Below are 16401 nucleotides of genomic sequence, written 5' to 3' on the forward strand. Positions count from 1 at the left end.
TAGTGTCTGACCTTACATTTAGGTCTTTAATCCATTTTGAGTTTATTTTTGTGTAAGGTGTTAGGGAGTGTTCTAATTTCATTCTTTTACATGTAGCTGTCCAGTTTTCCCAGCACCACTTATGGAAGAGACTGTCTTTTCTCCACTGTATATTCTTGCCTCTTTTATCAAACATAAGGTGACCATATGTGCATGGGTTTATCTCTGGGCTTTCTATCCTATTCCATTGATATGACCCAGCAATCCCACTACTGGATATATACCCCGGGAAAACTGTAATTCAAAAAGAGTCATGTACCACAAGGTTCACTGCAGCACTATTTACAATAGCCAGGACATGGAAGCAACCTAAGTGTCCATTGACAGATGAATGGATAAAGAAGATGTGGCACATATATACAATGGAATATTACTCAGCCATAAAAAGAAATGAAATTGAGTTATCTGTAGTGAGGTGGATGGACCTAGAGTCTGTCATACAGAGTGAAGTAAGTCAGAAAGAGAAAAACAAATACCGTATGCTAACACGTATATATGGAATTAAAAAAAAAAATGGTTCTGAAGAACCTAGGAGCAGGAGAGGAATAAAGAGGCAGATGTAGAGAATGGACTTGAGGACACGAGGAGAGGGAAGGGTAAGCTGGGACGAAGTGAGAGAGTGGCATGGACATATATATACTACCAAATGTATAATAGATAGCTAGTGGGAAGCAGCCGCATAGCACAGGGAGATCAGCTCGGTACTTATGTCCAAGTAGAGGGGTGGGATAGGGAGGGTGGGAGGGAGACGCAAGAGGGAGGAGATGTGGGGATATATGTATATGTATAGCTGATTCACTTTGTTATACAGCAGAAACTAACACACCATTGTAAAGCAATTATACTACAATAAAGATGTTAAAATTTTTTTTTAAAAAAGGCAAAGAGCTAGTGTGTATGTTAGAAAAAAATAATAATAATATACTTTCTTTTTCATCCTCTTAGACACATAGGCAGAGACAGACTTGAAACAGAAAGAAACAGGGGTGCAGAGAGAAGGGCGGGGGGAGAATGAGAGATAGAAAGTGAGTGACAGAATGGAAAGCACTGCCTGACCAATAAAAACGGAAAATCAATGCTTCCTTCTCACTAGGAAGAAAACAGATAGTCAACTTGACCATGGACGACAACAAGAAGAAATGTCTAGGGACCCATACGTTGGCATCACTTCTTTAAGATGCCAGTAGAACCATTCCCCACTCCTCCAATCCCCTCTCATTTTTTATAAAAATTGTATTTTCTACAATAAATAATGTGAAAAAAGTGTGGACATGTAAGACTCTTCTACCTTTCATGAATTTTTCAGGTTCTAACCTCAACATTCTCCTGATTGCTAAATAGATGAATGTTTCAGAAACTGACATGCCATTATTTTACCAAAATAAGAACACCGTTTCTAAAGAATTTAGAAATTTAAAATTCATAGCAAATCAGATACGTGCTCAGAGAAAAAAAGAAAAAAAGTGGCTCAAAAATTATTTATAGTTAAAAGACAATTTCCTCTGAACTGTTATCCTACTGGTATAATAAACTTCAGATAATTTTCAAGTTAAACAGCATAAATAAAACCCATGTTCTAGTCCATTCAATTAGATAACTGTCTTATGGGGTTCAGTAATATGAAAATGTTAAAAAAAAAAGTACCACCTTGCCTATTTCCCTCATTTATTACACCATCACGACCCTTAATTTAATGCAATACTTCCTAAGCTTGTCTCAGAGTATGTATAACGTCATGTCCTTGAGCATTCCCAGGTATCAGAGTTCTTCCCTGATAAAACCAAACCATCTTATATGCAATTGATACTGATTATCATATTCATCTTCAAGCTAATTAGGCTTTATGTTCCTATAGCACTTTAAATTTGCAAAGCACTTGTGACATTCTCACCAGCTTGAAAGTTTAAATGAATTTCCAAGAACAGGTACCTAGTAACTTATTCCAAGCCCAGGGCTTTGTAAGTCACGATCAGAACAGAGACAGTCGGGGATTAGAAAGAGAGAGGAAGTAAATTGGGTAGCAGAGGAAGATGGATATTTTACAAGGTATCCTTGGAAGAAAAGTATCTTTGGAACTATATTCCATTTTCCTATAGTGGAGAAAGCTAAGAAATGGGCAAACTTGAAGGGGAAGCCTGATTATTCTTTTGACCCTGGCTGATCACAGATGAAAGCACTTTGTAAATTATAAAGACCTGCAGAAAAGAAAGGCAATTCATCTAGCATAGCTCCTGACCTCCCATATACACTCCCTAAGTCATTCATCTAACACGTTTGTTGAGGGCTCACAGTATGATTTTTTTGATTAATGTCTGTATCACCTAGTAGACCATGAGCACTTTAAAGGCAATTTTGACTCTGTATTCCCATTCCCATAGTATGTACTTATTGGGGACACCAGGGTGAGCACAAGCTAGCAGAAACCCTGCCCTCAAGTGATTCAACACCTATAGTACAGTACAATAAGCACTTGCAGTGTTTGAGAATCACAAAGTAAAGGCAATTAACCCAGAATGAAGTAGTCAGGGGCGGTTTTCTAGGGAGGAACCCGGAGCTGAGCTGAGAAGGACCCACAGGAGTTAGCTAGAAGTTGTGAGGAAGAAGAATTCTATGCACTCTATTATATTTAAAGGGGAGTGGATCAATAATAACGTTCTTCTTTCTACAATCAGCTTACATAAACATATCCAAAGGGTTTTCATTAAATAAAAGTACTTTAGAGCAGGCATTTCACAAACTGGACATGTAATCTCTGCTGGAGGAAAAAAAGGGCATCACTCATATAACGTTAAGTGAGTACAAATGTGCTGTAAAAGCCTGTAGAATATACATGTTCTATAATCATTAGGTTGTACTTACTACATGTGATTACATGGATTATGTTTGTATGTTTAGATAAAAGTAAATAGGTAACATTTTAAAGTGTAGTTCTACTTAGGATGCAGCTTTCTATTTTGTGTGTACGTTGCCTTCCATTGATTTTCCTCAGATATAAAGATGATAGAAGATAATCCACTCCTTCACCTCAAGGGAGACATTCCTTTATTTTTAAAATTAACAAGGCATCAGCTTGAAGCACTTTTTTACTGACATAGAGCTCAACTGGTCTGGTGATTTCACAAGAACTGTTTGGCAAGATATAAAGCCATAGCCTGCAAACTGTTTTACTTGATATTCTTTAAGGTTAATGATATCAAGCCAGGAATATATTGATTTTCAGTAAAACCTACCATTGGAAGTTTGATACCAGAAAATTACTCTTGTAAATTACTTGCATTAAGTCCTTACCTTAACCATTTAAATGCATTATTTTACTTTGTTTCTTTCCAACAGGGAAAAAAATATTTCATAGTTAAATATACCCTGTGGTTATTCTCCTAGAATCTAGGCCCCCTGAGGATAGATATAATCTATATCTCTGGCACCTAGCATGGTACCTGCACTTAAAGAGTACCTGTACAGGCACTTCCTTAGTGGCGCAGTGGTTAAGACTCTGAGTTCCCAATGCAGGGGGGCTGGCTTTGATCCCTGGTCAGGGAACTAGATCCCACATGCATGCCACAACTAAGAGTTCACATGCCACAACTAAGGAGCCCGCCTGCTGCAACTAAGACCCAGCACAACAAAGTAAATAAATTAATTAATTTAATTAAATAAATTTTTTTTTAAAAAAGAGTACCTGCACAAAATAAATATTTGGGGACTGAAACAATGATCACAGCTCCAGTTACGCCATTTATTTTTCCTGATAAAATATTTTTTAAAAACCTATAATATGGAACAGTGGAAGAGAGACAGGGTCACATAACACAGTCAAAATCTCCAGGTGAAGATTGGTTCAAGATGGCGGAGTAGAAGGATGTGCTCTCACTCGCTCTTGCGAGAGCACCGGAATCACAACTAACTGCTGAACAATCATTGACAGGAAGACACTAGAACTCACCAAAAAAGATACCCCACATCCAAAGACAAAGGAGAAGCCACAATGAGGCGTTGGAGGGGCGCAATCACAATAAAATCAAATCCCATAAGTGCTGGGTGGGTGACTCACAGACTGGAGAACACTTATACCACAGAAGTCCACCGACTGGAGTGAAGGTTCTGAGCCCCACGTCAGGGTTCCCAACCTGGGGGCCCGGCAACAGGAGGAGGAATTCCTAGAGAATCAGACTTTGAAGGCAAGCGGGATTTGATTACAGGACTTTGACAGGACTGGGAGAAACAGAGACTCCATTCTTGGAGAGCACACACAAAGTAGTGTGCGCATTGGGGCCCAGGAGAAGGAGCAGTAGCCCCATAGGAGACTGAACCAGACCTACCTGCTAGTGTTGGAGGGTCTCCTGCAGAGGTGGGGGGTGTCTGTGTCTCATCGTGAGGACAAGGACACTGGCAGCAGAAGTTCTGGAAAGTACTCCTTGGCGTGAGCCCTCCCAGAGTCCACCATTAGCCCCATCAAAGAGCCCGGGTAGGCTCCAGTGTTGGATCGCCTCAGGCCAAACAACCAACACCAAGGGAACCCAGCCCCACCCATCAGCAGACAAACAGATTAAAGTTATTCTGAGCTCTGCCCACCAGAGCAACAGCCAGATCTACCCACCACCAGTCCCTCCCATCAGGAAACTTGCACAAGCCTCTTAGATAGCCTCATCCACCAGAGGGCAGACAGCAGAAGCAAGAAGAACTACAAGCCTGCAGCCTGTGGACCAAAAACCACATTCACAGAAAGATAGATGAGATGAAAAGGCACAGGGCTATGTCCCACATGAAGGAACAAGATAAAACTCCAGAAAAACAACTAAATGAAGTGGAGATAGGCAACCTTCCAGAAAAAGAATTCAGAATAATGATAGTGAAGATGATCCAGGACCTCAGAAAAGGAATGGAGGCAAACATCGAGAAGATGCAAGAAATGTTTAACAAAGACCTAGAAGAATTAAAGAAGAAACAAACAGAGATGAACAAAGAATAACTGAAATGAAAAATACACTAGAAGGAATCAGTAGCAGAATAACTGAGGCAGAAGAACGGATAAGTCACCTGGAAGACAGAATGGTGGAATCCACTGCCATGGAACAGAATAAAGAAAAAAGAATGAAAAGAAATGAAGACAGCCTAAGAGACCTCTGGGACAACATTAAATGCAACAACATTTACATTATAGGGGTCCCAGAAGGAGAAAAGAGAGAGAAAAGACTCGAGAAAATATTTGAAGAGAGTATAGTCGAAAACTTCCCTAACATGGGAAAGGAAATAGCCACCCAAGTCCAGGAAGCACAGAGAGTCCCATACAGGATAAACCCAAGGAGAAACACACCAAGACACGTCACACCAGTCAGAATGGGCATCATCAGAAAATCTACAAACAGCAAATGCTGGAGAGGGTGTGGAGAAAAGGGAACCCTCTTGCACTGTTGGTGGGAATGTAAATTGATACAGCCACTATGGAGAACAGTATGGAGGTTCCTTTAAAAACTAAAGAAAGAACTACCATATGACCAGCAATCTCACTATTGGGCATATGCCCAGAGAAAACCATAATTCAAAAAGTTACATGCACCCCAATGTTCATTGCAGCACTATTTACAATAGCCAGGTCGTGGAAGCAAGCTAAATGGCCATCGACAGACAAATGGATAAAGAAGATGTGGTACATATATACAATGGAATATTACTCAGCCATAAAAAGGAACGAAATTGGGTCATTTGTAGAGACATGGATGGACTTAGAGACTGTCATACAGAGTAAAGTAAGTCAGAAAGAGAAAAACAAATATCGTATATTAACGCATGTATGTGGAACCTAGAAAAATGGTACAGATGAACCGGTATGCAGGGCAGAAATTGAGACACAGATGTAGAGAACAAACATATGGACACCAAGGGGGGAAAGCGGCGGGGGGGTCGGGGTGTGTGTGTGGGATGAATTGGGAGATTGGGATTGACATGTATACACTAATATATATAAAATAGATAACTAATAAGAACCTGCTGTATAAAAAATAAATTAAATAAAATTCAAAAATTCAAAAAAAAAACCTATAATATGCATCGTTTGTCCATGTGAGAACCATATATGCATATAGTAACCATATATGCATATATATTATATATATATATTTAAGAAAGAAAGAATATATAATATATAGTAAAATAAACATATATATGTAAGAAAGAAAGAGATTGGTACATGTAGCTGTATATGCAGCTACAAATATTTTTATTGGCAAATCCAGTCTGATGCAAGAATGTTGGTTTGGAACAATCCAATTTATAATGGAAAAGGACAGTTTCCAGCTAAAGTGCTGCAACAACCACTGCATGCTGCCGAAACTAGGCATTTGCCCTTGTGATAGAAACACAGTAATAAATAAAAGCATTTTTATTACTAATAGCTGTAATTTATCAATTGGCTATTACCTGAAGTATTGTGGCAGATACGTTACATATTATCTCTGATGGTCACAAAACCCTGCAGAAAGGGAATATAATTCCCATTTCATAGATGAAGAAAGTAAAGCTCCCTGAGATTATACAATTTTCCCTAGATGACACAGCACCTACATGCCTCCAACCTGAAGTGCAAAGTCTGTGTGCTTTCCATCTCACCACACCTCAAATCCTGAGGCAGTTTCTGCCTCCCTTGGTCCAATTTGAGAGTATGGCACAGACAGAGCCAAAAGGCCCTCTCTAGCCAAAGGTAGCCTAGACTCCATGCAGACTAAGTATAAACAATTTGTGATCCCCCCTAAAAAGATAGGCATGTCTCTGGGCTCCTATACTGAGTCCTACCTAGCTTATAAGGACCTTGGGAGCAACCCAGAAGGAATGGACTCACCAAAAGAAAGATTATCTCCAAGGAAAATAACTAAAGAAATCTACCCATGTGGACTCTCATCCCAGTCTGTCTGTTCCCCATTTACCCAGGACAGCAGGCACACAAGTGACATCTGCAAAGCTTGTTAACTTAGTAAAATAAATAGACTGCAGGCAGGTCATGGCAAAATGCCTGCCCTCATTTCCAGTCTCCAGAGGCAAATAGGAAATTCAGATCAACTAGAAAAGGACTGACTTTTCCAAAGAATTCCCATGATGAAAAAATATCTGGATAGTACTGGATCCTGAAATTAAATCATGGAAGGCCGGAGTCTATGTATTCTGCACACGTTAAGTGTGTGTGATTCTTTGTAAGAGAAACATAAAACTTAAACAAAAAAATTTTGAGTGAATCAAAAATTGCTACAGAAATCAAGAAATGTTCACTTTTCACCTACTTTCTCATGATTTTTCATTGTATAGACCAGAAATGCATGTCAATTTTACTTATATAAATGAAATGGAACATAGCTAATTGATAAGCAGTAACTCCCGCTTTATTATTATCACCAAAATCTAAAACACTTTTAAAATTGAGATAATTTTGTATAGTAAACTATAGATCATGAAATCATCCTATAAAAATTCTGTTTCCCTAACAAATCAGTTTATATAAACTTTGTTGAACATCAAGTATACTCCTTATGAGGATCAATGTTTCCCACTATTATACAATGCTATGAGTTGAACAGAGTACAGAAATTCAAATAGGTGTGCACAGACCACAAATCAAAAAAGCTATATGGTCTGAAATGCAATTTTGCTTTCCAGTTAATGTAAATAACCTCAGTAGTATTGCTAAATGCCCTTCCACATTCCACCTTCCTGCACCCCATCATACTTGCCTGCTATCTCTTCCTCAAATAACAGTATTTCACTCTCATTCTTCCTCAGGGCCTTCAATTTGTTGTTCTCTCTGCCAGAAACTCTCTTCCCCTGGATCTTCACGTGGCTGGCTCCTTCGCGTCATCCAAGTCTCTGTTTAGATGTTACCACTTCAGTAAAGCCTTCTTCACCTGACCTCCTTAAGTTAGATTCCCTTCCATCATTCTCCATTAAATAATTCTGTTTATTTCCTTCTTAGCAATTACCACAGTCTGAAATTATATTCCTTACTCCTCTCTTATTTTTTGAAATGTATTCCTGAGAATAAGAAGTTTGTCTGTTTTGTCCATGGCTATATCACCAGTGTTTAGAACAGTGCCCAACACATAGCAGATGCTAAATAAAGACTTTTTCAAATAAATGAATAAGATATATCACAGGGAAACTATTTCATTTTTAAATAGGGTTATAGTCAGGAGTCAACATGAAATTTGCAATCTATTGCTTTTAATACAGCTTGTTTTCTAGAGATGTGATTTACACTAACCACAGTATTTATAAATACATAAAATATAGTTTTCGGATTAAGCATTAACTTTTTATTAAGCAGGCTGTGATTAGGCACACTCACATACCTATTATCATTAAGTATTCCCGACCAGTGAAATAAGTTTAGTTTTGCAGGTGATGAAACTGAGGCTTAGAAAATTGACTTGCCCAAATTTATACAGCTACTGAGTTGGTAAACCAGTGCATAATGGGTACTCCACTGACTGAGTAGGTAAGCCAGGACGTGAACCTCGATCATCTAACTCCAAGTCGCATCCCATTATTGTTATAATGGTGATCTATTGCACTTGCAAAATCACTGAACTCATTGATCCAGGTAGTAAATACCATAAACCGCAAATATTTGGTTCTAAGATATTCTGTTCTTTATCTGAACAGAATACATATTGCTGTTTTCAAACATATGTAAAAACCAGGCTCCTAAATACAGATATATCAAATGATCAGAATCTCATTTCTATAGTATTTGTGTTGCTTTAGAGGCAGCTAATAGATAAATTGATATTTGGATTGACTAGTTTAAAAATAGCTTTATGAATATGTCAAAGTTAGTAACAAGAAACCTGATCTCCAGCAATGCTAGTACAGAAGTCCAGTCATTAATCGTTAAAAGGCAGAACACTGACCCTGAGGCACTACAAGATGCTCAAAGGCAAAGCACAGTATCCTCATCAACCTGGAAATGAGGAGTAATTACATTCGATGTTTAAATTTTGTTTTAAACAAAATTAGCCAGAGTTAACCACAGTATTCCATTAAAGAAATAAAATAAAAAAGATTATTCCCCCATTAATTCCAGATACTTAGAAGTTTGCCACTTAACTTTAACTGGCATTGGAAAATAGAAAATATATAATCAATGCTAAAATAATTTGAATATCACGAGTTTAATAAGAATAACCACACAGGACTCCCCTGGTGGAGCAGTGGTTAAGAATCCGCCTGCCAGTGCAGGGGACACCGGTTTGAGCCCTGGTGCAGGAAGATCCCACATGCCACGGGGCAGCTAAGCCCGTGCACCACAACTACTGAACCTGTGCTCTAGAGCCCGCGAGCCACAACTACTGAGCCCACATGCCACAACTACTGAAGGCAGCGTGCCTAGAGCCCGTGCTCCGCAACAAGAGAAGCCATCACAATGAGAAGCCCGTGCACCGCAGTGAAGAGTAGGCCCTGCTCACCGCAATTACAAAAAGCCTGTGCACAGCAACGAAGGCCCAATGCAGCCAAAAATAAATAAATAAATAAATAAATAAATAAATAAATAAATAAATAAATTTAAAAATAAAATAAAATAAAAAATCTTTCTTTAAAAAAAAAGAATAACCACATAATACTTAAACTTGCCCAGATGGAATGAGCTACTTTGGGAGGTGGTAAATATAGATATGTAATAGACATATAATATAACTAGAGACTTTCCAGCAGATGATAGATTCCCCTTTATCAGGGCAGCAGAAGAGGAGATTTAAGACTGAGGAAAGTCATTGCCCTGGATTACCATTAAAATTACTTTTAATTCTCTGATTCTGTGCTATTTTTGACCTTAGGTCTCCAGGAAGATTCACTCAGAACCATCACTTTTAAAATAAGGACCAAGGAGAGTATCTAATGTACACAAAAAAAATGTTCTCATCCCCTAAAACAAACCACCATAAAAAAACCTTCTTTCCCATGGCTTCTTTTTCTCCCAAAAAGAAGTTTCCTTATAAATATTGGCAAGGACAGTAAATAGAGAAATACAGCTGAACTGCAAAATTATTCTTAATCAGAAGGTGTGGATGTTCAACATAGTACATTAACAGTTACATTTTAGTCTGAAAAACAATTAAGGGCAATGTTGGGATTCTCTAAAATTAATAATTTCCTTATTATTTCCTTATTTCACTTAGTGAAAGTGTTATTATAACTTAAAAGGACCTACAAATTATCTAGTCAAAGTCCTTCACTTTAGATTAGAAAACTGAGGCAGAGATTGGCCAAGTGATTTGCCCAAGAACACCCAGATAGTAAGAGTCCAAAGAAAATAACCCAAGTTCTCTGGCTTCCAATTATGACTTATTCCTATACCGTGCTTCCTTTTCAGTCTGCTATGTTTCCTAGAGTGAAGTTTCTCACCATCTGATTCCCTCTCTGTTCTTGTTAGAAGAGACCCAACTTTCTGCCCTATCCATTGTTGTATTTGCCGGGTATTCACTTAGTCCCTTTACTAACTAGTTCTAATGCACAAGATTGACAAGAATCTATTTTCTGCTTAAGAAATTAAGTTTAAAATACCAAACAACTAAAAAATTATCTAAAACTTAAAATATTTTCAAGGGGCATTTAACACTCTGGTCATGTCTCCAAATGTTATGCAATAACCAAAGTATTTAGCTGTCAGTCCTTTCACATAACTATTTGTTTTGATCCTTATTGTACCCCTATAAGATAGGCAAAATAGGTATTATCTACATTTTACAAATAAAAATAGAGGTCATTTAATCTGTTCAAGGTCACATGACTAATTAGTGATAGAGCCAAGGTATAAACTCTGGTCTCTGACTATAGATCTTTTGCTCTTTTCACTCTATCATACTGTCCTGCTTTTGATATCACACTTTGTTCTCAACCAATATGTCCAACTCCTCTAAAAATATTTCCTCTTAGCTGTTCCACTATTATCTTAAAATTAATATGTCATCATTGAATTTACCCTATTTATCCATTAGTCAACCTAAATATCTCCAGTTTTGTTCTGGTACCACCCAACTTTCAATCTACTTAGTTGCCAGGTCCTGTCAATTCTTTCTTTAAGTTATCTCTTCTTTCTATGATCTGATTAAAAATCCTCATTGTTTCTCACTAGGACTCTGGAAGACCAAATCTCCAAATTTTACCTTTTGTTTACTAGGTTTATTTAAACACAGAACACACCCCTAAAAGATACTTCCGATTATTTAAAATTGATCAAAGAGAATAATAGGAATAAAATAAAAATAAAGGAAGTATCAACTAAAAATTGGCACTTGCCATCTGCCTCTACAAGGATTAGGTCCCTAGCCACTGCAGCCACTGATCTTCAACACCCCCTGAAAGAAGTTCAGGGTGGAGATAAGGAATGAGGCACTCTGTGCTCTGGGAAAAACTGGCTGAACAGGCCTTTAGATAGTTAGATATTTTAAGGAGAAGACTTTATGAGCCCAATTCTTGAATCTCCTCATATCTAGAAAAGCACTAAAATCATTAACGGTACTATTTGCCCCTCGTGACTAGCAGCTAGCCTCTGCCAAAACATGTGCTTGACTGCATGTATCCCCCTTCACTAAAATCATGTATACAATGACCTCTTCCCCTGCCGCTTTGGAGCAGTTTCTCAGAGCTATCTGAAATGCTATAGGGCTATAGACCTCATTTTGCCCCAGATAAAACTTAACTCACAACTCTTACGTTGTGCATATTTTTTTCAGTCAACAGAAGGAATCACATTAAATGTAAACTATTTATTCCTCAATAGAGGTCTAAAATTCTCAATGATGTCTTTTTTTCATTTTCTAAATTTTAATTTTCTCACTAGATTTACATAATTTCATCAGTTCTGGAAGACATGTCTACAACAGATTTTGCAAATTGTATTGCCCTTTGTAACTCCAGGATTTTCTACATCGTATGACCAGTGGCAACACCAAGATTCGCTTAAGCCCTTAAACCAGAGCAGAGATAAAGTCTTCACTTGAAAACACTGCTTTGTAAGGAGCAGAAATCAGTTGTCTATTTCTCAATAATGGGAAAAACATCTCCAAACATATTGAAATTAGGTTAAAAGTATAACGAAAGGGGGGAACGTTCCCTGCTGGACACAGGTAACAAATGTGATTGAAAGGTATTTCAGATTGTTATTTCTGTGGATCAATACCTGAAGGGAAGACACCTCTCACCTGGCAAAATAGCTTCCAAAAGACCTTTACAAATTAAGCTACAGTCAAAAATGGGCAACTGAGAAAGAGTAGAGAGCAATACAGGATACTAACACATGTTTCTGAATGATGTTAGAAAATCAGCCCCTAGGGTTTTTTTGGCAGATCACTGAAAAAAACGAGAAATGCAAACAAGAAACCTAAAGAGTCGGTATGGTGCAATTTCTTCTATCTTATTTGACTTATAAATCTTTGGATCAGTTTCTGGGCCTTCCCTAAACTGACTGGTTTAAAGTGTGTGACAGGAAAGATGGTGAGTAACTCCCCAAAGGGAAGCCTAGAGGTTTATTACTCATGGCAGTGGTTCTCAAATTGTAGCGTAGTTAAGAATCATTTGAAGGGCTTATTAAAACACAGATGTCTGGGTCCCGCACCCAAAATATCTGATTTAGTTGATCTAGGGTGGAGCCGAAGAATTTACTTTTCTAACAAGTCCCTAAAGGATGCTAAAGCTGCTGGCTAGAGGACCATACTTCAAGAATCACTGGCCTATGGATTGTGCTATTGAAATCTTCTCAAACTAATGTGGCCTAATAAAGCTGTTCCTGTCTGCTGTTCTAGATATATAACATACGCCTAAATTTGTGTGGGGCTCAGAAGCTACTGCTGGCTTAAGTACTTTAATTATATTATCAGTGGGTCCTCTATTCACACAATATAATTTATTGTCTGATATTGACTGTCACAGAATGATTAGATCTGAAGAATTCCTAGGAATAATCTGATCTAACACCCTAATTCTGAAGATGAGGAAAAAAAGTTCAGTGTCATATTTAATAGATCTACACAATTGTGACTTCCAAACTGAGGTCTGCTTTTGAAGAATGGCCTATGAACTAAACAGTTACAATAATATATTACGTTCATATAATAATCATGACTATTCTTTTGTTTGTCATACAATTAATTTTTTTTTTCTTAAGGTAGTTAAGAAATTCTCACTGATACTTATTTTAATTCAACCAGAACTTATTTTGAGCAGTGACAAGTAGAAATCTACAAGGCAGGAGCCTCTTTTGGCCAAGTGGTTTCCAGGCAAAAAAATGGTATAGACTCTTTGTTATATAATACAGGCATGAATCCAAGGAAACCCTAAGAACTATTTGTAAGAGTCCAATAACATAAATGTTAGACTTGCAATTCTTTTCAATAGAATGAAAATCTACTATTTGCCAGGCAGTACTAAACACGTTCATAATCAGGATCTCATTAAAATCTCTTAACCACCCTGTAAGATAAAGAAACAAAAGCTTTTAGAGTTTAAATAGCATAGGCTAGGCTAGCAATATGTTTTCCCATGATAAAAACACAAAAGTTTTCCTAGTATATTTGCCAGCACTTATTTAATTTAGCCGTTTGACAAGTTGGCACATTTGTATCCTACTAAGCCCTGATGACTTCATTTTCAGGAAGCAAAAATACAGATATCCTATTTAGACAGCCAGGAAGTCTAAAAATTTGTTTTCTAAGCATTCATAAGTCCAGTAGGGACATCCATCCTCCCTCTCCCCTTTTAGAGAAAAACAGTGCCACTGCCAAATTAGATGACTTCCTTTCCTGGAAGCACATTTAGCATATTATAACAATCTCAAATAGTTTAAATAACATCCTCTATGTAAAACAAAAACATGTTTTGGCAGAGGAGACAATGGTCCTTAACAGAGACATTCTATAAACTGGCCAATAGTTAAATCTGGCTCTAAGCTTCATGATCTTATAAAGGTAAAGGACAATTCACCATACAACCTTTCTTACTTTACTAAATTCCTCACAGTAATTACCAAAATTCATAATCAGAACTGACTCAGAACTCCATCCAAATCCCAAGCCCAAGCCAACACCAGGAGTCTCAATCAATTGGCAGTGCCAGAAGATTAGTCCAGGTTGTAAATGATAATCAACAGAGAAACTGTTCCTTTATTGACATTTACCACTCAATGAATATCATAGACATATCACCCTATATTTGAAAGAAATTTGATGGCCTATGGAGCCATAACGACAACTGTCTCTGCTTGCTAACAGATTTAGAAGACAAGAAGAATCATCATTGAAGGTATATTTCAAGAAGCCTCAATAAATGCAATTCCTATGAAATGATATCCCAAAAGAATTTTATGTGTGCTTTAAATATTTAATACGTGTTTATAATAATAATATTTGTGATTTATTTTCATTGTTTTCATGATTAAGTTTGGTGTCTTTATAAATAAAATAGAGAATGGAACCCCATTTTACATCATTGGGCTAGAGTAAATAAGGGCCACCTTGTGACAACTGATCAGAGTTAAATTAAATCTGAGGTTGACACTTAGTAAAATACTTATATGTACTTTCCTTGGACTTAAGTTCTTCTTGGTTTCATCACATAAAGCACTATGACCTCTTTAACATTACCCTGTACATGATTGATTTTTGATTCCTTGTCTTGAATAAATACACAAGATGACAATCAAAAACTGATGGAAGTAGTTTTCAGACTGCTTAGGGGAAACTATTGCCCCAAAAGCCCAACAGGACCTGAAAACCACCACCAAAAGAGAGTGTGAGGGTTTTTCTGGAAGGCCTGAAGCAAACAGGAAAAGAGAGGAGAAGTGAAGTAGTTTACCAAATGGTTGGTGACCACCAGCAACTTAAGAATATACACCAAAACACAGAAAACAAAATTCTCAAAATGAACATACACAACTACTTAAAATGATAGACAGTTGATGTCAGCTCAGTAGCAGGAGAACCCAATATGCTGATCAGGCCAAAGCCAGAAATTAGATTATACTCTACAGAAAACAAGAAATATCTTGCCCGTTAAACGTAGAAACAAAGAAAATGCTCTAACACTTACACTTGTCTTTTTGTCAGTTTCATTTTCAAAACACTGATTGTCTTTATTTTGCTCAGTACATGAAGCATTTTCCTTTGGTCCACTGCAACATGTAAGCTAAAAATAAAGTTTAAAAAATTCAATACTTCTTATTTTCTGCAATGTGAATTCAGTGTTTTTCAAACTTTTCGCACGCACATTAAAATGTCTAAGACCTGAATAAATATTATTAGGTATTGCTTATGTCAGTTTAGGATATGACTACACTGTCTAACCCATTTTTATATTTCTCCCAAAGAGAAAGCATAAAATGGGACAGTTATTCAAAGGCAAATTTATGAATTTCAAAGCTTCTCACCAGGGAGTGTTGAACTTGGATTATTCAAATGTAAATTGATGACCTGGTAAAAGCTGAACATGGTTAAAGGGAAGATGAAGGTAGAAGGGTTGATTTCACCTTATGTAAGTTCCCATACTTGAAGGAATCTCTACGTTATGGTACCTACTGGAAACCTCAGAACAAGCAGAGGCACTGACTGTCTTTGCTCTGGATTGTCTTTTCAAGGATGTTTGTCTCACTACAGCTTCAGATGATAGAAATAATGTCTACTTCCAAAGCAAAGGATAGTTTTGCTTACTGACCATTGTAAAACATCTGTGTTCCCTAAACTGAGAGTTGGTATCCATTGTGTGTGAATGTATTGCTTGGCCGTCTTTGCATTGCCCTGTAGAAATGGGGGATTGAGGAGCTAATTCAAGAAAATTCTGTCTGGCTACTGCTATTGTTGCAAATAAAGTCCTTTGTCTTTGTCCTAGGAGTCTTTTGACACCATCCATGAAACTGTGACAGGGTTCTTGGCTTGCAAGTTGGATAAAATCTTAGACCCTTCACAGTTCTTGACAGTTGTGGTGACAAGGAGAGAATGCTGACAGAGTCATAATTTTCTACAAGAATCAGGGACTTGTAGGGTGATAAAGAGGATTTCTGGGACATCTTTCGGAATTGGGAGCAAACATATTGACCAAGTTGTATGCTCAGCTGCATAATGATGGTCTTCTACTTTAATGACTGTTAATGAGGAGGAATTTACAAATTGCAGGTTGAGTACTGGGAAATAAACTCAAAGACACCTCCCAAATGGTGTCCTGGCTGTGACTAACTCTTTTCTGAGTGGGTGAGCAGAAATTCCTGCCCCCTTTCAGAAATAGTTATGGAGAAACGTACCTGGGCTGATTATGAAAGAAGAGAAATTTGCAACCATGGTGAGCAGAAACCAAGATTTCTCTGACTCCAGTCTGGTTGTAGATACTCCTCTT

The 16401-nt window shown here is 37.5% G+C and overlaps 1 protein-coding gene across 3 annotated transcripts in view; it reads right to left on the bottom strand.

Moving 5' to 3' along the window:
• DLG2 (discs large MAGUK scaffold protein 2) overlaps window positions 1–16401 on the bottom strand; it is a 2068078-nt gene that overhangs the window by 1622310 nt on the left and 429367 nt on the right. Inside the window, exon 4 of one of the 3 annotated variants that reach the window (XM_082343300.1) lies at window positions 15106–15201. The exons of the other annotated variants lie outside the window; for them this stretch is intronic. Within the exon in view, the coding sequence (XP_082199426.1) occupies window positions 15106–15201 (96 nt within the window). The remainder of the gene's footprint in view (window positions 1–15105; window positions 15202–16401) is intronic. 3 annotated transcript variants of the gene reach the window in all.

This window comes from Balaenoptera borealis (assembly GCF_965194805.1).
Source record: "Balaenoptera borealis genome assembly, chromosome: 11".
Taxonomy (NCBI): Eukaryota; Metazoa; Chordata; class Mammalia; order Artiodactyla; family Balaenopteridae; genus Balaenoptera; species Balaenoptera borealis.